The 24013-nt window shown below is 36.4% G+C and overlaps 3 protein-coding genes across 3 annotated transcripts in view; all 3 read left to right on the top strand.

The window, feature by feature from the left end:
• Positions 1-24013, top strand: part of LOC132096107 (aerolysin-like protein) — a 254098-nt gene that overhangs the window by 164748 nt on the left and 65337 nt on the right.
• On the top strand, positions 439-13480 carry aadat (aminoadipate aminotransferase). The gene is made up of 14 exons (XM_059505873.1): positions 439-576; positions 1960-2040; positions 2123-2291; positions 4464-4596; positions 6266-6340; positions 6437-6646; positions 9391-9456; positions 9644-9726; positions 10881-10977; positions 11400-11461; positions 11619-11683; positions 12099-12205; positions 12903-13004; positions 13317-13480. The coding sequence occupies exons 2-14, from the start codon at positions 1974-1976 to the stop codon at positions 13356-13358; spliced, it is 1278 nt and encodes a 425-aa protein (XP_059361856.1). The 5' UTR covers positions 439-576; positions 1960-1973; the 3' UTR covers positions 13359-13480.
• On the top strand, positions 15471-22107 carry LOC132101094 (microfibrillar-associated protein 3-like). The gene is made up of 3 exons (XM_059505845.1): positions 15471-15627; positions 16495-16895; positions 20991-22107. Exons 2-3 carry the CDS (start codon positions 16574-16576, stop codon positions 21869-21871), a joined length of 1203 nt encoding a protein of 400 aa, XP_059361828.1. The 5' UTR covers positions 15471-15627; positions 16495-16573; the 3' UTR covers positions 21872-22107.

Genomic DNA, 24013 nt, shown 5'->3' with positions numbered 1-24013 from the left:
CCTAATGGTTAGAGAGTCGGACTCCCAATCGAAAGGTTGTGAGGTCGAGTCCCGGTCCGGCAGGAATTGTGGGTGGGGGGAGTGCATGTACAGTTCTCTCTCCACCTTCAATACCATGACTTAGGTGCCCTTGAGCAAGGCATCGAACCCCCAACTGCTCCCCGGGCGCCGCAGCATAAATGGCTGCCCACTGCTCTGTGTGTGTGCATTTCGGATGGGTTAAATGCAGAGCACAAATTCTGAGTATGGGTCACCATACTTGGCTGAATGTCACTTCACTTTTTCACTTTCATTTAGTGTCGATGTCACGTGTTCGCTGTTACTTTTCTCAGCGCCGCTCAGGGCTGGACCAATCAGAGTCGTTTGTGATTACCGGGTACGCGTCAAGGGTTGGTGTTCGTTTGCATCTCTAGTACACATCTGTAATTAATAAACGTAAACGAATACGCTTTTAGCGAATATAAATCCAATATGAATATAGTCCAAAGTAGGATTCGGTTTTCGCACTCCAAAGAAAGAAAACTGCACGGTCCAGAAAGCATTGCGGCAGACAATCGGCGGTACGGGAAGTTACGGGTCAGTAATGTGCTTAAGGAGATTAGGCTTTATTGCCTCGTTTTGTAAAGTTTGAAGTTCTTCGGATGAATCGTGTTGTGTATTGTAGTATATGAATGATGATTTGTGTGTGTTGACGCTTGTCTGAATTGATTTGAACTCCAGGCGGCAGAACATTCACTTATGTTTTCCTTTCACACGTGCTATGGTTTCACTCAAAACGAGCTGTCAACATAACGAGATTTCAACACAGAATAGAATTAGAAAACCTGCACACCACTTCTGTTTTAAGTGAGCTAAACTTTCATGATCATTTTTCTGTTGCGCGACTAATCACGTTTATCTGCTTGTTAACGTAAGAATATGTGCAACATTTTAAAATCGATACTTTTTTAATGGGCCACATTGTAAAAATCTACTGGTTAAACTTTGCATTAACAAGGATAGGGCTCAGTATTTAAGATTTGCAAATTTATGTTCCTTGTATGCCTTCTGTTGCACAATGAATCGCTTTACTTTGTCTGTTTATGAATATGTGCAACATTCCCATTTTTCTCTCAGTTTTTATTTTTTATTTGGAACCAATTCCTATTTTACAAGGACCCTTTAATTGGTCTTTAACTTTTCAAGCGATTGCATTGCTTCAGTTTCTTCTATTTATACTATTCAATCCATTAAATCTGGATAATATCAATAAAGGACTGGGATTAAAGGAATTAGGTTTGCAAATTATTAAATATATATATATATATATATTGGAGTTTGTCATAATTTGGAAACAATTCCCATTTATTCATATGGATCTTTTAATGTGATTTTTGTTATTTCTAAGCGACTGCAGTGATAGTTTAGTTTCTTTTATTATCATCATAACACCATTAAACCCCTCCATTAGGACTGCTTCTAGATTATGATAGAAACTCCATTACTATTACATTTCTGAATTGTATAACAAACCCCAACACCGATGCACAAAGATTAAAATCACTTTTCTTTGCCTTTTCTATTCATGAATATGTGCTGCATAACATTGTTCTCTTTTTCTGGAGTTTATATCATAATTTAGACCCAATTTCTATCTAATGAGGGACACATTATTAAGTTTTTTAAAAATAAAATTTCTAAGCGATTAATTACTATTACGCTCCTAGCATTCAATCCAGTAAATCTGGATAATACTTTTAGTTTTATTTGGAACAATTTCATATCTAACAAGGATCTTTGGGCTTTTTACAGCGTTTCTAAACTTCTAATTGATTCTAATAATAATTCTAATAATATTCTAATATTCTAATAATTCTTTTATTGCTTCCAAATTCCTGTATAACAAACCCTGTAATACAGATGTACAGAAATGAAAATCACAATTTCTAATGTCTAATTTATAAAATGTTCTCCACCTAGGTCCCATCAGAAGCATGAATTACGCTCGCTTTCTGACAGCTGTGAGCGCGGCGAGAAGACCGTCCCCTATTCGCATACTGAGTGAGTCTGATTTATACAGTTTTATTATTTTACTGTTTGTAACCCGTGATGTGGCCTGATTTGTGGCGTCATTGTGGTCCAGCGGAGCTTCAGCAGCGATCTCCCCCATCTTTGATCTCTCTGGCCGGAGGAGCTCCCAATCCCAACACCTTCCCGTTCCAGTCGGCTACCATTAAAGTGAAGGGAGGCGAAGAGCTGGTGCTGGACGAGTCGCTGATGAAGAGAGCGCTACAGTACTCCGGCTCATACGGGTACCACACAACACACTGGCTTGTGGAGTTATGTGTAACAACATTTCAGTAGTCGGTAAAAAGTGCTCTCTTTATAATAAATGAATATGATATCATTTGCAGCACAAGCTAACCAACTATAAAAGATATAATTAGCAGAGCTAGGAAAGACAAAGGCCTTCCAAATACATTAAATATGATATTGAATTACAATTCAACTAAAATGCATGTGTTCATCAGTAGATGAAGCAATGTTGAAAGACCTGAACTGTAGCCTACTGATCTCTGTGTGGATGTCCACAGAACTGGAAGACTTTGCTGGGTGTATATAAACAGTAGGCTATTTCAGAAATGAACATTTAAATGATGAAAAAAGACGAATTTGGGAGACTCAATAAATTCTGAATAATTTATTGCGATTGTGTGAATAATATCTAATCATGTAATCAATAAAAAAGCAAGTGTGATTATGAAGATTTTAAAATGTAATATAATCTAATGATAAGTGCCTAATTTTTAGAACCTGATTACATGTAATAAGTCACTACCCAGCACTGATAATAAGTGTCTATAAAATAAGTCTATAAAATATTTAATACTAAAATGGTCTGTACGCCACAATGAATCTTACTAGTGTTCATACTTTGTTTGTTTGTTTTTTTTTTGTTGGTAATGCAATTATTCCCGGTCACGTGTGATTGGCTGTTGCATTCATGTGCTCAACAAACATGTCTGTGATTGGCTACAGCGCTCAACACTGCATAAACACATTGGACATAGAAATCTTTGATGCTATTCATATTCACAGAGAGCTTGTGCTCCATTGCGGTCCATTGTTGCCAAGTCTGCAGTTTTGGGTTACTTTTACAGTTCGTTTTTCATGTCCGCTGGTTTAAGTGACCACAAGAATGTGATATTTAGCTCCTAAAATGCTAATTTTACCAGGGGAACCCCGCCATAAAACATGTATTTACCCCCCCTGGAAAGCGACTTTTACCATCGAATCGCGATTGGGCTAGTTCTGATTAGCAATTTTGCAGGATTTGTTATGAAAACCTGGCAACCCTGGAGCGGTCCAAAGCTGCAGCATATCAGCACGGTCCGGATCGATTCGGTGCTGGTATAGATAATTTTTTTTAAAGGGGTTATATGATGGGATTTAAATTTTTCCTTTGTCTTTGGAGTGTTACAAGCTCTTGGTGCATAAAGAGCATCTGTAATGTTGCAAAGATTAAAGTCTCAAACCCAAAGAGATATTCTTTATAAAATTTGCCAAGCCCCCCTAAAACGGCTCATTCAAACACGCCTCCACATGTCTACGTCACTGTGGGAAGATTTGCATAATGCCACCAAAGTGTTTACGCAAAGAAAGAAGGCGTGGCTTCAGTAACACCATTAGTGTTGAAGCAGCCATCTCAGGGAGATGTTGTGTGTATCTAGGAGAAAGAAAAAGCACTTTGTTTGTTCTTCTGAAAGTAGATGCATTTAGAAATCTTTAAGATTACTTTCAACAGAACAGCAACGATTTTATGGATGTCCGTTTCGTGAACCTATGAGAGGAGGTTATTCTGACTTTGCTACAACAATCTAGTGCTTCTGAATCAGCTACTGTAAGTGTGTGTGTGTGTGTGTGTGTGTGTGTGAGACAGGGTCACACAGTGTAGTCAGCTGTCTTAACCGTCCGTGTCTTGTGTACAGCAAACACATACGAGCTTCATCACTGCGTCTGTCACACCACTCTGTTCCTCTTTCAGACTTGAACTGATGGTAAAACTAAGGACGTTATTCAAAGGGTTACTCCACCCAAAAATAAATTTTATCATTAATCACTTACCCCCATGTTGTTCCAAACCCGTAAAAGCAATTTAAGATATTTTGGATGAAAACCGGGAGGCTTGAGACTGTCCCATAGACTGCCAAATAAATAACACTGTCAAGGTCCAGGAAAGTATGAAAAGCATCGTCTGAATACTCCATCTGCCATCATTGAGTCAACCGTAACATTATGAAGCCACGAGAAGACTTTTTGTACACAAAGAAAACACAGTATTTGAAATAAAATGTGTTTTTTGAACATTAAGCATGTCAACATTTTGTTACACCTAATAATGAACTTTAAAAAAGCATCATATGACTCCTTTAAAAAGTATCGACAATACTAGATGGCTTGTATGCGTGTCCATGTGTTCGCAGTATTCCTGAGCTGCTCTCGTGGATGAAGGATCTTCAGAAAAGCCTCCACAATCCTCCCACCGCCGGCTTCAGTCCAGAGAGAGGACAGATGGAGATGTGTGTCACCACCGGCAGTCAGGAGGGGCTCTGCAAAGTACACCCACACCGTTAACATCTCACATCAGATCATGCGTTTACAATCTGAAACTAATCAGATGGATTTAAAGTGCTACTTGTGGCTAATAATAATATGATCACCTAATAAAATAACAGTAAAACAGTGGAGCATTGCAGTAAAAATGCAAAAGTAATGGGTTCGATAATTTCCCAGTGAAAGTGAGAACTGATAAAATGCATACCTTGAACCCAATGTAAGTCCCTGTGGATAAAAGCATTTGTCACATGCATAAGTGTAAACTGAAACCATAAAAAACATTGTTTTTATAAATGTGAAATAATTGGAAAATGAACTTCAAAGTTAAAACTAGTAACTAATTAACGAGTAACTAAAATAGGTTGAATTTGACATACTGAAATGACAAAAAAATAAAATAAAATAAATGACATTTATATAGATAAAAGCTTCCAAAAAAGAGCTAAAATGAAAACATAAAGTGTAAAAACTAATCCTGTTAGTATATTAATAAATACTGTAGTAGTATATAAATTATACTAAAAGACACACAATATCATACATTTTTACTAAATTTAAAATTAACATTATCTTAAATGTTTTATTTTAACTTGCTGCCGAGGCACCATTTCTCATTTTAATTAAGTTTGAGTTGGTGCACTGAAATAATAATTAAAACTGGAATAAATGTAATAAAAACACTAAATAGACATGAAACAAATACACAAAATTACTAAAACTTTAAAAAATAATTAAAAGTATGAATTAAAACTGGAATAACTGTAATAAAAACACTAAATAGACATGAAACAAATACACAAAATTACTAAAACTTTAAAAAATAATTAAAAGTATGAATCAAAAACTATGATAGCTATAAAAATATAAGAACAGTCTCCAGTGTTGGGGGTAATGCATTACAAGTAACACAAATTACGTAATCAATTACTTTTTTCAAGTATCTACTGTGCAGACATGAATTTACTTTTCCTTCAGTCTGAGGTTTATTCATAACACGTTTTGGTGTAAAAGGGTTTTTATGTTCGTTATCAATATAACTTCTTATATTAAAAACAATCAAGCCCTGCTCATATTTAAAAAGTAATGTGAAAGTAACGCAAAAGTAACATAATTCGTTACTTTCCATAAAAAGTAACTAAGTAACGTAATTCGTTACTTTTTTAGGGAGTAATGCATTACTTTTAAAATTAACTTTCCAATACACTGACACTAAAAGAACACTGTCCCTAATAAATGCTTTTGTTACTCCGGATGTTTGCAAAGCGAGAATTTAGTGTTATAAACATGAACTGAAGTTTGGTTTCATTTAGTTTCCATTCAACTTGATGTACTAAAATAACTACAGCTGAAATAAAATGAACAAAATCGATGAAAAAATGACAACCCACCCAAAAATACTAAAACTTTACCTTGCGTTAAAAGAAAAGCAGAAAATGTGAAAATAAATACAAATATATACCAAAAAAAAACATCTCAATGGCATTAAAATAACATATGTAATATGCTAATAATATAATAATATATGTTCTTGTGGATACATAAGAAGAGCATTAAGTTCCTGATAAAATGAGAATTGTGCTTGATATTATTATTGATATGCATATAGAAATATGTGCCATAATTTAAGATAATATCACATGGTAATTTTCTCCTTCGCTCTGTTCATCAGATCTTTGAGATGCTGGTCAGTTCTGGAGACAACGTCCTCCTCGACGCTCCCACGTACTCAGGAACGCTGGCGGCCGTACGCAGCACATTTCCCATCTTCACCATGTTTTACCTGTGATCTCTCTCTCTCTCTCGACCCATTAAATGTAAACATTAACTCTTTGATCAACAGCTGCAGCCGCTGGGCTGTAACCTCATTAACGTGCCGAGCGATCATCACGGGATGATCCCTGCAGACCTGAGGAGGATTCTGGGGCAGTGGGACCCCGCAGAGGCACAGAAACCAGGAAGCAGCGTCCCGAGAGTCCTGTACACCATCCCGAACGGAGGCAATCCCACCGGAGCGTCCATGACCCATGAGAGGAAACAGGAAGTCTATGAGGCAAGCAGAGTTGCACACAACGTACATCTGGCCTAAATGCTTCCTGGACAACCTTACCGGTGTATTCAGATGTTTTGTGACATTTGTGATTCAGAGTGTGTTTACTTGCTCTTTCTTTTATGTCCTTTAAAAAAAGAATATAATATTATACTAAATGTGTATATATAAAATATTCATCTTTATTTCAGTTGTTGCCAATTGAAACAAAGGTGAAATAAAATACAAAAATAAATAATAATTTTAAATGTTGCTTTGACAACTAACTGAAATAAAGTTGATGTACTAAAATTACAAAAAATAAATTAAAACTATATAGAAAACTTTATCCCCAAAATGAAAAAGATTACAAAAGCACAAAACATATTACTTAAACTAAAATCTTAAAATAAAACCTAAACTAAAATATTGGTATATACTATACTTGTATGTAAATAAACTTATATGTTTTTTTCCTCATCATGGCGTATTTTTGGACTGATGCGACTTATACTCAGGTGCGACTTATAGTCCAAAAAATACGGTGTGTGTGTATATATATATATATATATATATATATATTAGTGCTGTCAATCGATTAAAAACTTTAACTAGATTAATCACACATTTTTTCTGTGATTAATCGCAATAAAAATATAAATGTTTTTAATATATTTTTTAATGTAATAATTTCACAGTTAAATTTAAATGACATCTTTTTATGAATGAAGGCCAGTATTACTGATATTAATACAGCTACTGATTTTTTTTTTGTTTTTACATTTATTATTAGGCTTCAAAAATATAACAGTTTTTAATTTAAGTAAACTTAAAACAATGCTAACATAAACCCATAATAAATGTCATGTTTACTCCTGCCCTTCCTGTCTTAACAGTTAGGAAATATACAGAAATTTAATAAAGTTATCAAAGTTATATGCAGTCTGCACTGCATAAACTATGAATTAAATCGTATTCCTTATTAAAGCTACAAAAGTTATTTAGTCAAAAGCAGCGAGTCATTTTCTCTGTTCCCTTTGTTCTTTAACTTTACTGACAGGAAGCTTTATTGGCTGCTGTCCCTTTAAGAGCAGAGAGACACGCGGATCTCACCGTTTATATAGTGTCTATGGATCTCGCCTCATTCTCTCACAACTCTTTTTGTTCATTTTAGACTTTATATAAATCATTTAAGATTGCTCTTATGAGGATAATCGACAAAACTGGCACTTTGGGATGTTTATTGTTAGTTCAAGCGCTTAAGAGAACTGGATTCTGGCGCCCTGTCTATGCATTGTGTGTGTGTGTGTGTGTGTCACATAAGGGCATTCACAGACATTCTCTTTTGTCTTGCCGCTTGAAATGTTTAAAAGCATTTAAATGAATAAGAGCGTGATCATATAATGTAAAGCTAGCCAACGGATGGCAGAAAATACGGATGCTGCGTTAATTGCGTTAAATATTTTGACACGTTAAACCAGACAAAAATTAATCGCATGCGTTAACGCGTTAACGTTGACAGCACTAATATATATATATATATATATATATATATTAGGGGTGGCACGGTTCAACTTTTTCACGGTTCGGTTTGTTTCACGGTTTTGGAGTCACGGTTTTCGGTACAGTTCGATATCTGCTATGTTTATGGAAAACTATACTTTCTAATAAAAAAAGAAGAAGAATATTCTATCCAACTACAAGCAACAGCACAAATAAATACAATAGAGTAAAGATACAAACAATAAACTGTGATTTTCAGTTTTTCTTTATTGGCAGGTCTAGCATAAGTTTTTAGGCACAGATATTGATTAAAGTAATCAAATGTAAAACAGCATTGCATATTGGACTGTATAAATGAAAGATAATTCTTTATTAAAGTTATAAAAGCTTTTTAATCAAGAGCAGTGAGTGATTTCTTTGTTGTTGCTGTTTCTATTAATATAAAGACTGTCACTTTAAGAGAATGCACTGATACAGTGGCCTGCGTTCAGCCGGTTATGTCTGCTGTAGGATACTTACCAAGACGGCATTTTGACATAATTTTTGTCTGAATTTGTCCATTTAAACACAATACTTCAGAGAGATCTTATATTTGCGCGCGTTCTGAGGCGCGGGTTTGCGCGCTTCGGAAGATCGCATTCACAATTCTTCTCACTCGAGCTCGCGTCCTCTGGCTCTTAAATGTTTAAACTGACAAAGCGAGTTTAGTTTAAATACATATTAACGTGTGCTGTTCAGGTCTCATCTGTGCGCGCGCGCTTACAGCACCCGGATGATGACAGAATAAATGACTGCTCATATTCCAGCACAAGTCGTTCACATTGATCAAGAGTGAATGGTTTGTCCAGGTTTTTTTCCCCCTCATCGCTATTGTTGTAATGTCTGGGAATCCAGAATGGGCATCCATCAACAGAAACATATATTAACTGCTAAAACTGAAAATATAAAAACAAAAGTGAATTCAAAATATTAAGATATTATATGCAAGTATATAAATAATACTAAACTAAAATGAAATCTAATTAAAAATAATAATTTACTATTCTAGTAATAGTTTGCTGTTCTACTATATTGTTTTTAATATTATTTTTACATGTTTAATGTACAAAAAAAAAGACAAATATTAAAGTTTGTATTTTAAGTGTAAATATTGCTGTTTATTCTCAACCAATGGCATGAGTTTAGGGGCGGGGCTGTTAGTTTTTCTCGACCAATGGCAGTTGACCAATGTCGCGTGTGCTTACTATTGTGTTTTTAATTTGCAGCTTGCCAGGAAATATGATTTTCTTATCATTGAAGATGACCCATACTATTTCCTGCAGTTCCAAAAAGTAAGTTCCTCTGATTAATCGCTTTATTCATGGCGTCTGTTTGTTTTGTGTGATTTATAATCATGTAGCAGTAGTCATACTCTGACCTCTCTGATAGCCTCTGAATTGCTGCTGTGATAAGATAACACTCAGTAATAATCAGTGCAGAGTCAATCCTCTCTTCTTCTGTTGCTCTGCTGTCCTCCAGCCGTGGGCTCCAACGTTTCTGTCAATGGACGTAGACGGCCGCGTCCTACGAACGGATTCCTTCTCTAAGATCCTGTCGTCGGGGTGGGTGTTTGTCAGCGGGACAGTGCTGTTTTTGTTACGAGACACACTCATGGTATTGACTCAAGAGAGAAAATCTTGGAAAAGCCTGTGTGTTTTCCTCAGGGAGTGAGAAAGTCTTGTGTAGGGGAAGTGTATGGAAACACTGAGGTATACACCAGAAACCCTGTCAGTTACATCTGTCCTCTTATGTTATTACCACACTTTTTAACCTTGGTAATTCTACTGGTTTCTTTCATTCTATTTATTTATTTATTTTTGGAAAATGACATTTGAATATAATTTGTGTACACTGTATGATGTGTGTGTGGGTGTATATATATATATATATATATATATATATATATATATATATATAAAATAGTTGTTAAAATAGATGTATATTAATTATTTGTAGGTATTAATGGTAGGTATTTAAAATGTGACATAAATGATTATGTACAGAAAATGTATATCTAATTTAATAACTATATATATATATATATATATATATATATATATATATATATATATATACATATACACGTGTGTGTATCAACATTATTCATTTAATAATAAATTAAATAATTGATATTCACAATGCAGTTTTGCACAATACAGTATATTAGTATGTTAAATATATTTATTTATATCTAAATGCATTTAAATAAATTATTCAGTAGTTTTTAAAATGTAACAAATAATATATACTTTAACAACAATTACAAGTATATTTTGTAATTTAATTATATAATCACTAATCATTTATATTAATACATATAATTTATAATATTAATATATTATTATCAATTTATATATATATATATATATATATATATATAATTTTATTCAATATTGAATATAATTATATATAATTATTTCATTTAGACTTTAAGAAATTGTCCTTTTTATTTATATGAATCATTTATATATATAAATATAATTTAATACCATTATCTATATATAGATATATATGTGTGTGTGAAGTAGTATATAATAAAATATATATAATTTAACTAAATATATATATATATAATTATTATGTAAATTATAATTAAATATAATTGTGTTCAATAGTTTTTATATTGTACCAAAAAATAAAATCACTCATAAAAGTTTATTTTAGCTGGAGTGTTTCTTGAATGAGTTGTGTGTATTTGTGCTGTTTTTCCTGACAGCTTGCGGATAGGGTTCGTCACCGGACCGAAGCCTCTGGTGGAGCGAGTGGTGCTGCACATCCAGGCCTCCACGATGCACACCAGCACCTTCACACAGGTCAGACGTCTCATTCATCGCTCATTCACTCTCCTGTCCTGAATCCGCTTCAGCCGAGGGCTCTTCCTCGTTCCAGCTGTAATCCCTCACAGGCCTTGTGTTCTGGTTTTAATGCGCAGCTGCTAAACACGTGCAGTAAAAGCACAGAAATGTGTGTCTGCGTGTGGGACAGGATCTTATGAGCAGGAGGAGGTGTGTTTGAACTGGACGTGTGTTTCGGCTCCCAGCGTAGAGCAGATTCTTTTGAACTTTGATTTTTCTCACAAGCGTGAATCTCAGGAGAAGAGATCAGCGAGGAAAAGATTCACAGACACACATTGTGTCTCTAGCAGCTGAATCAAACTGAAGCCCGAGTATAATAACCGTATGAATAATGATACGCAAAGTCTTTGTTATGTTTGTTTATCTCTTGGTGTTTTCAGCTCATGGTCTCTCAGCTGCTTCATAACTGGGGTCCAGGTGGTTTTCTCCAGCACATTGACGGGTGAGATTTATGATTTTAACAAATCAGTCAAATAACTGTGTTGTTATAGAAATTGCCACAGGTTTCTGTGCTTAGTATAATTCAATCGTTGTTAAGAAATATGTGTGGCCAGGTTGAGATGTGCGTATGGCTGACATTTGTTTCGGCTCTTCCTCAGGGTGATTGACTTTTACAGATCTCAGAGGAACAGCATGCTCTCCTCCGCAGACAAATGGCTCAAAGGTTTGACTCGTATCTATTACTGACACCAGTCTAGTATTTAAAGGAGCAGTTCACCCAAAAATGAGAAATGCTTGGAAGGTACCCTCAGGTCATCCCAGATGTAGATGAGTTTGTTTCTTCATCAGATGTGGAGAAATGTGGCATTGCATCACTCACTCAGCAGTGGATGCTCTGCAGTGAATGGGTGCCGTCAGAATGAGAGACTTTCACTTCACAACACATTAACTGTTGGACTGGAGTGGTGTGGATTACTGTGATGTTTTTATGAGCTGTTTGGACTCTCGTTCTGACGGCACCCATTCACTGCAGAGGATCCACTGGTGAACAAGTGATGCAATGCTACATTTCTCCACATCTGATGAAGAAACAAACTCATCTGCATCTTGGATGGCTGTCTCTCCTGTGTGTTTTGTAGATGTAGCTGAATGGCATCCTCCCATGGCCGGCATGTTCCTGTGGATTAAACTCAAGGGCATTGAAGACACACAGCAGCTGATAATGGAGAGAGCGTTAGAGAAAGAGGTTCACACACACACTCGCACGCATCTGTGTGATACAGTTTACATCTGTGCTGAATGTGATGATGTTTTCATTTGCTACATGAACAAATACACACAAAGTCATTTGTATGTGTCATGGATGCTTCATGATACACTACAGCAGGTTTGCTGAGGCTTTTGTCGAAGCGATGTTTGAATAGTGTGTGTGTGTGTGTGTGTGTGTGTGTGTGTGTGTGTGTGTGTGTGTGTGTAAATGAACCGAAGCACCTGATCCTGAAAACACACCACATGATTTGCCTCCAACACACACACACACACACTCTCACACACACACACACACACACACACAAACACACACTCTCACACACACACACACACACTCTCTCACACACACACACACACACACACGTTCAGTGTTTGAAGCCAGTCCCATGAAACATTCACTGCATTCACTTCATTTTGAAAACGTTCGTGCTCATTTTTACATATGTGCTTAAAGCTGAAGATTTTGAGTTATTTAAACTAAGAATAAGAAGCTGGAAGTTTTTAATAAGTAAACTGTGTGTTTTAGCACTGACTGAGAGAATCACAGCTGTCAACATGAAGCTTGACTTTAGTTTCTTCTGAAGCCTCGGTTCTGGGTCAGCAGGTGTTGATCTAAGGGAATAATCTGAATAATGATCTCCAATCCCTGTCAGGTTAATTGTGTTTGTTTGTAGGTTCTTCTGGTTCCTGGAGGAGTTTTCAACATCAACAGCTCAGATCCGTGTCCGTACGTTAGAGCCGCCTTTTCCCTCTCCACTCCTCAACAGATCGATGAGGTACAACATATTCACAAATATATTTATGTGTATTCTCATGCACAGCAAGGCTGCATTACTGCAGTCTTCAGTGTCACACGATCCTTCAGAAATTATTCAGATATGCTGATTTGCTGCTCAAACACATTTCTGATTATTATCAATGCTGAAAACAGTCATCTTTTGGAAACAGGATCGTCAGGATATCATGTTGCTGCCTACTGAATATACAGTATTTTATACAATGCCTACTAATAGTATATCTGATATTCATCTGTACTTCAGAATAAGGCCTTTCTTTGTCATTTATGGCTCTTTCCTCCTCATCCAAAGGCTTTTAGGAGACTCGCTGATCTCATCAAGGAAGCCATGTGAGCGGCTGATTCCCAGGAAGAGGAATCAAGGGGCTGAAATCTATTAAATGCTGCTGTCGCATGCCACATATACACAATGTCCCACTTTTATTTCCACCTTTCAGATCGTACAGATGAACAAACGTGAAATAGTTTACTGACACTATTCTTTGTTTAGAGCATATTAAGGGAATGAATTGATTATTGACGTTTGTTTGCAGTGCATCTGCTGTGTACAGGGAGATGATCTGTGTGATTTTAAAACTGGTTTAATGTTTAAATGTTTAACCAGAAGAAGCTCACGGTCAGGTGAATGTTTGTTATTGCAGTAGTCCGTTACTTTAAATCTTTAATGGTGAATTGTGAAGGTTTAAGCCGTTGATTTCTGTGTCTTTCTTAATAATGACTAGTTAGCTGCTAGTAACTCGAACCGTTCTGAACACAAAGGAGTTGTAACTGTATTGGTACGTTGCAATAGACTAATGGACTCTAATGACTCTAATGATCAGTTTTTTCATATTCTGAAAAGTTGTGAGAATGCAACAGTTGATTTTTTTTTCTCTCACTGTTTGAGCAAATGGTAATGAAAAATTGTATTTGCAATGGTCTCCCATATACACCAGCAGTTTACCCTGCAAGTTTACTTCTGCTTGCCAGAAATGTGACAACAGTTCATGCTGGTCACCCATTTGATACTTATTAACCCATATTTTTGAATGTAGTCCATCAGACTTGTGTGTCATAGTGCATGCTGGTCCTTTTAGACACAAAATGGTTGAATAAATTATAATCTATTATTGTATGTAGTGCTGATTCTCACTCAGTTTTGTGCTTTTACCATATATTTTCCTTTTTTGAAGGGATCATCTATCCAAAAAAAGAAAATTCTGAAGATTGTCATCACCAAATGTTTTTGGGTGCCATTGACTTCCATATTATAGACAACCGAATACTAAGAAAGTGAACGAGAGCCGGAATGGTTTTGGTAGCCAGCATTCTTGGAAATATCATTTTTTAGTGCTCCACAAAAGAAGAAAAAAAAAAGCATACAATGATCACAGAATTTTTTATTTTTGGACGGACTAGCTCTTTAATTGCATAAAATCCCGTTGCATTCTTTAAACGTTTTTCAGTAGGGAACTTGTGGATTTTAACAAAGCAGAATGTAAGCTCTTAACCTTTGAACGCATTCATCGGATCTCTGGATTACACACTGTGTGGTGTCTCTGTGACACGACAGACTCCTTGTGTATACTACTCAGGGCAAGAAAGTGCTTATGAAGGGCTCGCGCACACACACACTTAGACAGCTGTGATAAATCTTGGTGTGATTGTGCATAAACTGTTCACTCATAAGTGCTTACGAAGCCAGATTAATAGCGTGTACGTGAGTTTCTTGGGGTTTTATTAGTGTAACACGCTGGTTATGACAAATGGTCAAAGTGCCTCAGGTTTAAATTTTGACCAACAAGGTTAGTTAATCCTTAAACTGGATCTTTTAAGTTTGAATGTGCAATTTAGAGTGACATAGGTGTAGAGATAAATGGATACACATTAGCTTGCCTTTACGTGGTTGTAAACCATGTAAAAAAAAACAATGGCACGCACTTCAGGTTAATATTTCTTTATATATGTCCAAGGGGGAATGCATATATAACAATACAGTGCTGATATCACATTGTACTTTGAAGTAATGACTGATTACCATGATAGTTGTCAGAGGTGCCATACTATATGTATTGAATGCAATCAGGGGTAATAACTGATTACATGTTACAACTTTTCTTCCCCCCTCATCTTTCACCTGATATTTTTTATTTGATGTACTCCTGGGATTTTAAAATAAGTATTTAATAATTCAGTATCACTTTTGCATGTTCACGGTTGGTCATTGGTTAACTGTCACTTAATCTACACAGCTCTGTATGTAATATATAGTTACCACAGTAATGCCATTGTATTCTTTCATAAGGAAAAGATTCCTCATTCACAGTAAGTTACATGCAAAACCTGTTAACTGAGGAAATGAGCAAAGCTTGATGACAAAGTCAGATTCACAACCAATTACTGGAAGAACTGGGTCAGTTGGGTAAAAACAAACACTACAGGGACTTTAGTGGAGAAGCAGTCAGACAGAGATGATGGGAGGAGCTAAAGAACAAACACATAAAGCGTCACTCAGATCCGTTCACAGCGCATTATTTATTTCTGGGTCATTATCATCGGCTTCCAACTCGAAACAGACCAAGAGCTTCACATTTCAGGACGAGCATCGATCAATCACAAAAGAGGTACGTGATGGTGTTAATCGCGTAAATAGCGCCGAATATGTAACCGTTTAGTGAAATATAACCAAAGGAAACGCGGCTGTTTTCTACTAGCAGCTTTTTATGCGACTGTGTTTCTATATTCACGTAAAATATATGTAAACTTAAGGTGTTATATTTCTTCTTAACGTTGAATGGTACGGGTTAAAGCCGTTGAATGTGAAAAAAATAAAATAAAAATCTGTATCATATGTGTCTTCCGTGGTGTAGTTATATGGCTAACGTTAGTTAGCCGCTGTTAGCTTGAGCTGTTTTCAACACATTTTAGCTGGTCAGATATGATTCGGACGTTAAAACTGTTTGAATATCACTGACAAACAACATAAACCTTGTCGTCGTTGGTTTATACTTTAACGTTTAGTAAGTCAATCGATTTGTTGCGCGTATGATCTTTTAAACCCACATTCGGCTAAGAGTACGTGCGGTTTACCATTGCTTTTAATGTAACGGACGTTAAGTCATATTATTAACATATATTAATATCCTTTCCTAACGGTTTTTCTTTTCATTTTCTTTATAAATGTAAAAATATCTAGACTGCAGATGGTTTGGTTGTACAATATAACGTCAAATACAGACTTAATATGTGAGTGTTATAAATAACCATCCTGTTAAATGGCTTTATTTGACTTTTTAAACCATTATATTACAATTTCCGCCGCACAAATATGAGTCATTTTTATTTATATTTTTGCACGTCATGTTATTCTTGTCTGATAAGATCACACAGAAGGAGGAGGAGTCACCGCTTTTCTGTGCTACACTTGAGTTAAAAGCCCTGATGGCATCTTGACAGATGTTTTCATTCATTTGTTCTCAATGTGCTTTCAGTGGAGGAAGGAGCATGGACAGTTTGTGTTCTCTCCAGCTCAAAAATACCCAGTGACGGTAACATGAGGACCGGTGGAGAATGACATCTTATCCTGAGGGTTGTTCCAGAAAGCTAGAAAAAATGAACCAGGCGAACGGATACGTGATCATTTATTTAGTGGCCTCGATTGGTTTCTGTGAGGCAGAGGCTTTCAACATCTCTGCGGTGGATGGAGGCCGAGGAGAGAACGGGACGGAGGCAGATGGGGACGGCTTGGTTCCTATGGTGCTCAGCAAAGTAAACCAGATCATCGCCCGCGAGGGGAACTGTGCATTAATTGACTGTAATATCACCGGCGACCCTTTTCCAAATATCCAGTGGTTCAACTCACACGGACACCTGCTTGACGTTAAGAAAAGTGGTATGTTTACTGTAAAAATCACCAGTGCATTCTCATATATCACTGCACCTAATCCATTTACACTAAATATAAATCTGATCTATGTCGTGTAATTGAGTTTACTTCCATTATAATCGTGTATGGCAGGTAGTGTTCAGTTTAGTCATTGCTCCAACCAAGTGGGAAGACATCCTGTTGGGTTTGTGAATATTTACATCCAACCTTTTTTATTTTTTACATTTAGCGTTCAAAAGTTTGTGCGCCCTTCTGCTCACCAAGGCTGCATTTATTTGATATCAAATAGAGAAAAACAATAGTAATGTGAAATATTATTTACATTTATTATAACCATTTTAAAATGCAACTTATTTCACTGATGCAAATGTGAATTTTCAGCATCATTACTCCAGGCTTCAGTGTCACATGACCCTTCAGAAATTGTTCTAATGTGCTGATACAAATGCCATGTTTGTTTTTAGTTTTTTTACTGATTTTTAGGATTATTTTCTTAAATGTATAAAGGCACTTAATGTTTTATTTGTTTTGGGAATGACCACTGTGGATATTTTTCGTGATTATTTATTACATCCACTCTCTCGAGATTAATCTAGAATATACAGCCATTTGATCTCTAAATCTGGTGATGTAAAACGTGACTCCCAGCTGGAGTGTTATGGATTTGAGCTCCTGGTGAGTGACTTTTGGAGGATTACCGATGGTGTTGTGCATGCTTGGTTAATGAAAAAATATTTACAGTCTTTTAACTGAAGTGACACAGAAAACTTCCTGCTATTCAGTTGAGCCTAGCTAGTGAATTTTGACTGGGAGTGTTACTCCGTGAAGAATTAGTGTGAACTAAATACTGTTTAAAGAGTTTCATCTTGCACAGCATTTATGAACAGAAAGACACTGCAGGCTTGAACTTCTATCACAGGAATAGTTCACCCATAAATGAAAATTTGCTGAAAATGTACTCTCAGGTCATCCAAGATGTAGATGAGTTTTTCTTCATTAGATTTGGAGAAATGTAGCATTACATCACTTGCTCACCAGTGCCTCTGCAGTTCCTCTTTTTCAGTTCCTCTGCAGTGAATGGGTGCCATCAGAATGAGAGTCCATACAGCAAATAAAAGCATCACAATAATTCATGAGTAATCCACACCACTCCAGTCCATCAGTTAATGTCTTGTGATGTGAAGCAAAAAGCTGTTTCTTTGTACGAAACAAGTCCATCTTTAAAGTCTTTTGAGATGGACTTTTACACTTAAGGAAGTGTTATTTTGGATTGTGGACTTGTCTTCTAGCTGAAAGTTTTGAAGTTAAAACACTTGTTGGGTTTGTTTCTTACAAACATGCAGTTTTTCACCTCACAAGACATTAACTGATGGACTGGAGTGGTGTGGATTGTGATGTTTTTATCAGCTGTTTGGACTCTCATTCTGATGGCACCCATTTACTGCTGAGGATCCATTGAATTTTAGCATTGCATCACTTGCTCACCATTTTTGGGAGAACTGTTTTACAAAAGCATCTTTAACCAAGATGATTTACATAGTAGTAATAATTAAAAATTAAAAATAAGCAGCACTTGGGCCTAAATTACATCAAGTGAAAGCTAATTTGATTTGTCATTGCATGTTATTCATTCACAATAAGACCAGGATTTCGCATTATGAAAGTAAATGGAGTCCATTTTAATTTAATTTCATTGACTTTGCACAAACGGCTGATAGACAGCAGTTAAAGATCAAATGATTTTACTTTACTTACATAATGCATTGCTGAATTGTTTCGTAAAGGTCTGATTAAATGACCTCAGTTTGCTGCCAGTAAGTAATGCATTGATGGACTGGATTTAATAAATTGCCATCAGCACTTTAAACTCAGGTGACTTGTGCATAATGTATGTGCATCCTTTGGACAAGGTTTTAAGGTTTATGTTTAAGGGTTTCTACACAAACGAGGCATAAACCGACCCTAGATCATTATCTTTATGTAAATGCATGTCTGTGGGTTATGCAAAGTCGATTAATCATGTCTGCATTGTTCAAAGAACATTTTGTACTTTCATCTTGAGGAACTGGGTTTACAAAAAGGGTGTTTATATGCACACTGGTTAGTATGGAAACATGTCTAGTCATGTTGTCTTCAACTATGTTCTTTATTTTGTGGAAAGGTTGTTATTGTTCATGTAAAACCTGATTTGCACACCTAGATTTGAACCTTTTTATCACAGTTTCACTTTGCATGTGACCTCCCCCATCAGCTTATTCAGTGTGAACATTTTGTTGTAATATCAAGTTCCCTTTCTTGCATTATGACCTAAAAAAAAAATGGGAAGCATTTGTTCTGGCATCTTGATTGTGATATGGCACGCTCTAATGTGATTGGTTGAAACTTTACAAGTTAGTGGGTTGCTATTTTCTGCAGTTTTGCAGATGGGTTAATCGTTGGATTTAATCAGTCCATGTCAGGTTACTGGCGTCAGATGATCTAGATCTCAGATCTTAGAAGATACCAGGAAGAAAAAATTATATATCCGTGAGCCAGAGCTGCAGGTTTCGCTTTGAGTTGTTTTAGTGCTTATTGCTTTTGGATGATCAGAAATTATGATTTCAAAGTCTACACACATTTCTGCCAATTTCTTCAGGTGTTTTTGCACAGATAGACACTACTATTGATATTTGACAATTTCTTTAATGCTGTTTTATGGCAGAATCAATTATTTCATATAAATGACCCTAATTGCAAGTAAAACCAAACAAACTGTGGTAGGCCAATTATGATGTTTTCGTATCTAATGGTGCGTTTAAGTCCTCGTTTGGAAGTCGTAATTACAACCTCAGGTGTTTTCAGATTACTTCAGGTTTAAGAAGTACCTTTTTGACATAAGATTTTTCCACTTTAGATCTACTAAATGAAGCATTGGATGTGTTTTTTCTTTTTATATTACTGCTGTAAATTGAATTGTATAATTTATAATTGTTGTTAGGGCTGTGCAATTTATCGAAATAATGATTCAATATCCATTTAAAGTTGGGTAATTACCGATACATATACCAGTCATAATTAAACTTTGTGGTGATATTACGATCTTGACTCACTTTAAGACAATTCTTGGCCAGAATATACTGAAAAATGGAGTAGTCTTTGTCACAAGTCAAAGGCTTTTATGAATTTTTTTTTTAAAATATGACAGAAATCATAATTGTCGAATTTTCTCTTGAAATTGTAATTGCAATTTATTAATTACTATTATCACAATTTACATTGTTAATACCATTGTTTGATGGAACTGCATGCCGTATTTTTATATGAAAATAAACGAGCTGAAAACACTAACTGAAAAACCTTTAATGCAATATACATTGGATTGGTTTCTTTAAATGTAAAAAAAAAAAAATATATGAATGGTATTGTTATATTAAAATAAATGGAAAAACCCTCGAGATATCATCTAGATAGGAAAAAACATAATCTTAAGCACGCAGAATAACATAAGTGGACTTCGAACGATTAATTGGCGCTTTGAACGGTTACATAATTTTGGCATCCATAATTGTAATCTAGGGCTGGTCCGAACACCATTTTTTTTGTCCTTCGAAGCTTCGGTAGTAATCATCATCGAATATTTGAAGCTTCAAAAGGGAGGGGCTGAACATATTCTTCTCTCTAATAAAGGCAGGAATCTCTGTGTGTCTGTCTGTTTGCATTTTTATTATGTCGAGAACCGTTCATCCAGTCGTCTTCACGCATGGCAGGTGGGTTGCTGCGGTAGGCCAGTTTCAATTTTCATATCTGGCACACTGCCTTTGTCTTGTCCACAATTTAAAGTGCTCCCACACAGCTGAGGTCTTCGGCATTTTTGTCTTCTCTCCCAGATGAACTGAATCATGCCAGGTGTTGAAAAATAAAACAATTATTAGAATCTCAAAATTTGAAATAAAATGCCAAACCACCGAACGAATATTCGAATAATCAAATATTCTGATCTGGCCCTATTGTAATCGCGATTAGAAGTTCGATTAATTGTGCAGCCCTACATTAAAGTTCACTAGTCTGTTTTTAATGAACAAATCAGTCTTCAGTAAGTGATTTTTCTCTCTTTTTCTGCAGATGGAAAATGGTGGATTCTGGACAACGGCGTCCTCAACATCACCAGCATCACGTTCGCAGACCGCGGCAAATACACGTGCGTGGCCTCCAACGCTCACGGCAAGGCCAACTGCACAGTGACTCTGCGCGTGGTCTTCACCAATGGAGATATGGGTGTGTATTACATGGTGGTGTGTCTGGTGACGTTTACCATCATCATGATTCTGAACATCACTCGCCTTTGCATGATGAGCAGCCATCTGAAAAAAACCGAGAAGGCCATCAACGACTTCTTCCGCACAGAAGGTGCAGAGAAGCTCCAAAAGGCCTTTGAGATTGCAAAGCGTATTCCTATCATTACCTCGGCAAAAACGCTGGAGCTGGCGAAGGTCACGCAGTTCAAGACCATGGAGTTCGCGCGCTACATTGAGGAGTTAGCACGTAGCATACCGCTTCCGCCGCTGATCATGAACTGCCGCACCTTCATGGAGGAGATCCTCGAGGTCGTCGGCGTGGAGGAAATGAGACATACTTTTGTCCGGCAAGCACCAGAGGGTCACGACGTGACGGCTGCCAGCACTTCTGATGATGTTTTCACGATCTTGCATGAAAGAGAGCGGGCGAGAGAGAGGGAACGCAGCGATTCTCCCGCCGTGGACTCGGACGACGCGTCGCTTCACGAGCAACCTCAGCACATAGCTATTCAGGTTTCGGTTCATCCACCGTTAGCTGCAGCAGAATGCTGTAACATAGAAGCTCCGCCTCTTTCCAACATAGTCTCCTCTCCACCCCCATTGGCTCAGCTGGCTCTGGAGGCGGAGTCTAGGGAAAACAAGGCGGAGTCTTTACAAGGAGATGGTGCTGCACCGAAAACCCAAGTCATTTATGAAAGCCATGTGTAATATCCTGAAGGAAGGATAATGACCTCGCTATGCATTTTCTTGGGGAACGAAAAGGTCAAGATTAGTTTTTCTTCTCAGAAGTTGCTTTCTATAAGCCATCTTAGGAAAGATGAGGAAGCGCGGCATTTGTGTTCGGGTCAATCTCTTAAAACTCAAATTTCTGGGTTGTATTTTACCTTAAAAAAAAAAAAAAACGAATTACATTTTGCATAAAGCAAATAAAGCCCATTTTCCATAGTCTCATTACTTTTTTTTTTTAACATTACTGTAATGTTAATTTGGAGGCAAAATTCACTCAAAACGGTAGTCACAATCCCTTAAAAAATATTATTAGACCTAAAAATGGTTCAATTTTGTGGTAAAATATAACCTTGAAATTTCTTTGTGAGATTGACCTGTGTAAGTTAAATATCCAATGACAATGAATACTCGCGCTGAATGTATTTTAGGGTGATGTTCTCTATTTATTTAGAAAATCCAGGTTTGCGCATGATTTTTTTTTTCCCGTAGTTAACAGAAACTAGGTCTACTGAGGGACACAAAGCTCACATCTCACGTCATAATCGGCAGACAGAAAGTAGTTCTGTCGGATGTAGTTACAGATTATTCATTTCACAAGTGATTGAGAAGAAACGACTGACTAATACAATTTGGCTAAAAGTAAAACTCTTACTGTTTGAGGTCGAAGTGCATTTTTCATACAGTAGAAATCAAGCATTTGTGAAAATATTTCAGAAGTGACGTGCACAGTAATTCCCTCTTATAATGCATGAAGAACGCATGTCGATCTGTTTTCAGCGCTGGACTCGGAGAGACAAAGCTTTTGTTCGTGCGATCTTGTCAGCTATGTGTTATCATTTGCGTCCGGCTTTGATACTTTGAATAACACTGTTGAAATTTCAGTTTGAGATTTCTAAGCTTTGTATTATTCGGTTTAGTTTCCACTGGAGTCTTTATACTGTTACTGTAATGATGGTGTTATTACATTGGTAATACTATTGTATTACTTTTGATTTCAAATGCACAGCTAGGTTTTTTTTTTTCTTTGAGGATCCAGGAGTCCTTTTATAACGGAGCCCCAATAAAAATGCTGAATCTCTTCTGATGTCCTAGAAACGCAGTTTTGCTTCTTAAAAAGGCTTACCTTTTAGTTTCAGTGCTAACAAGTTAGAATTCCTCAGTGTTGATCTTGATTTTTTGGGGGGGCTCTACTTTTAGAGTAATCTAGCAGTCCATTGCACTGCTGAAAATTAGCTAAACTGGTTAAGCAGTAGCCATTACGAATGTTCCTGGTCAGGATTGTCAGAGGAAGCGATGGCTGTTTAAGTAGTGAAATAAAGCTGCTGTATACCCATGATTTCCTGTTTGTCTTCATTTACTCTGATCTTTTCATAAGCCTTTGTATCATCAAAATTTCATCATAATGCTTATTGTTGTTTGAAGAGCTGAATGCATTATTGAACTCGGCCTTGATCGAGATTGTGTGGGAAAGTGTTTATTGATTTGCATGTGGATATGTCCTCAATTGTCTGATTTTAAGGAATAGTTAATGCAAGAAAGTGAAAATATTTTATTAGTAGTAGTAACACTGCATTGATAGCATGAAATTAAATAAAATCTTGTGTAATGTAAGTGGAATAATTCCGTGTGGCTTGTCAGTCAATGATAAACTGCATTTATAAAAGTAATTTCATTATATATGTAAATATCAGCATTAAAATGCCAATTTTATGATTTTGAGTTGTATGTTAAACTGACATCTTAAAGACATCTATCGGACGCTTTCCAGATGAAGCGATCTTTAGCAGACCTCTTGTGTGCCATCCGTGGTGTGTGATGCTAATTACTGGATAATAAGAAAGGAAATCTGATAAATTATTGAGAGATTCATTGAAAAGAAATGCAGGGCAGAACTCGATCTTCTGTTTATTTGGAATCGACTGGATTCTCCAATATACGCACGTACTTTGCTTGTGATAGTCACTCCGTCGAAGCAGATCAGTGGTTAGAATCAAGATTAAGCAGAAGAAATGTTCTTTGTGCTTAATGTGCATCCATTCAGGGTAAGAATCTGTAGAATCAGTGTAGCAACATTTTCTTTACAGCTGGGAAACCTCAGGAGCCACGAACACATGCCAATCA

This window comes from Carassius carassius, chromosome 2, assembly GCF_963082965.1.
Source record: "Carassius carassius chromosome 2, fCarCar2.1, whole genome shotgun sequence".
NCBI classification, from domain to species: domain Eukaryota; kingdom Metazoa; phylum Chordata; class Actinopteri; order Cypriniformes; family Cyprinidae; genus Carassius; species Carassius carassius.
The sequence above is the reverse complement of the archived record's forward strand: the minus strand, read 5'-3'. Positions and strand labels throughout refer to the sequence as shown.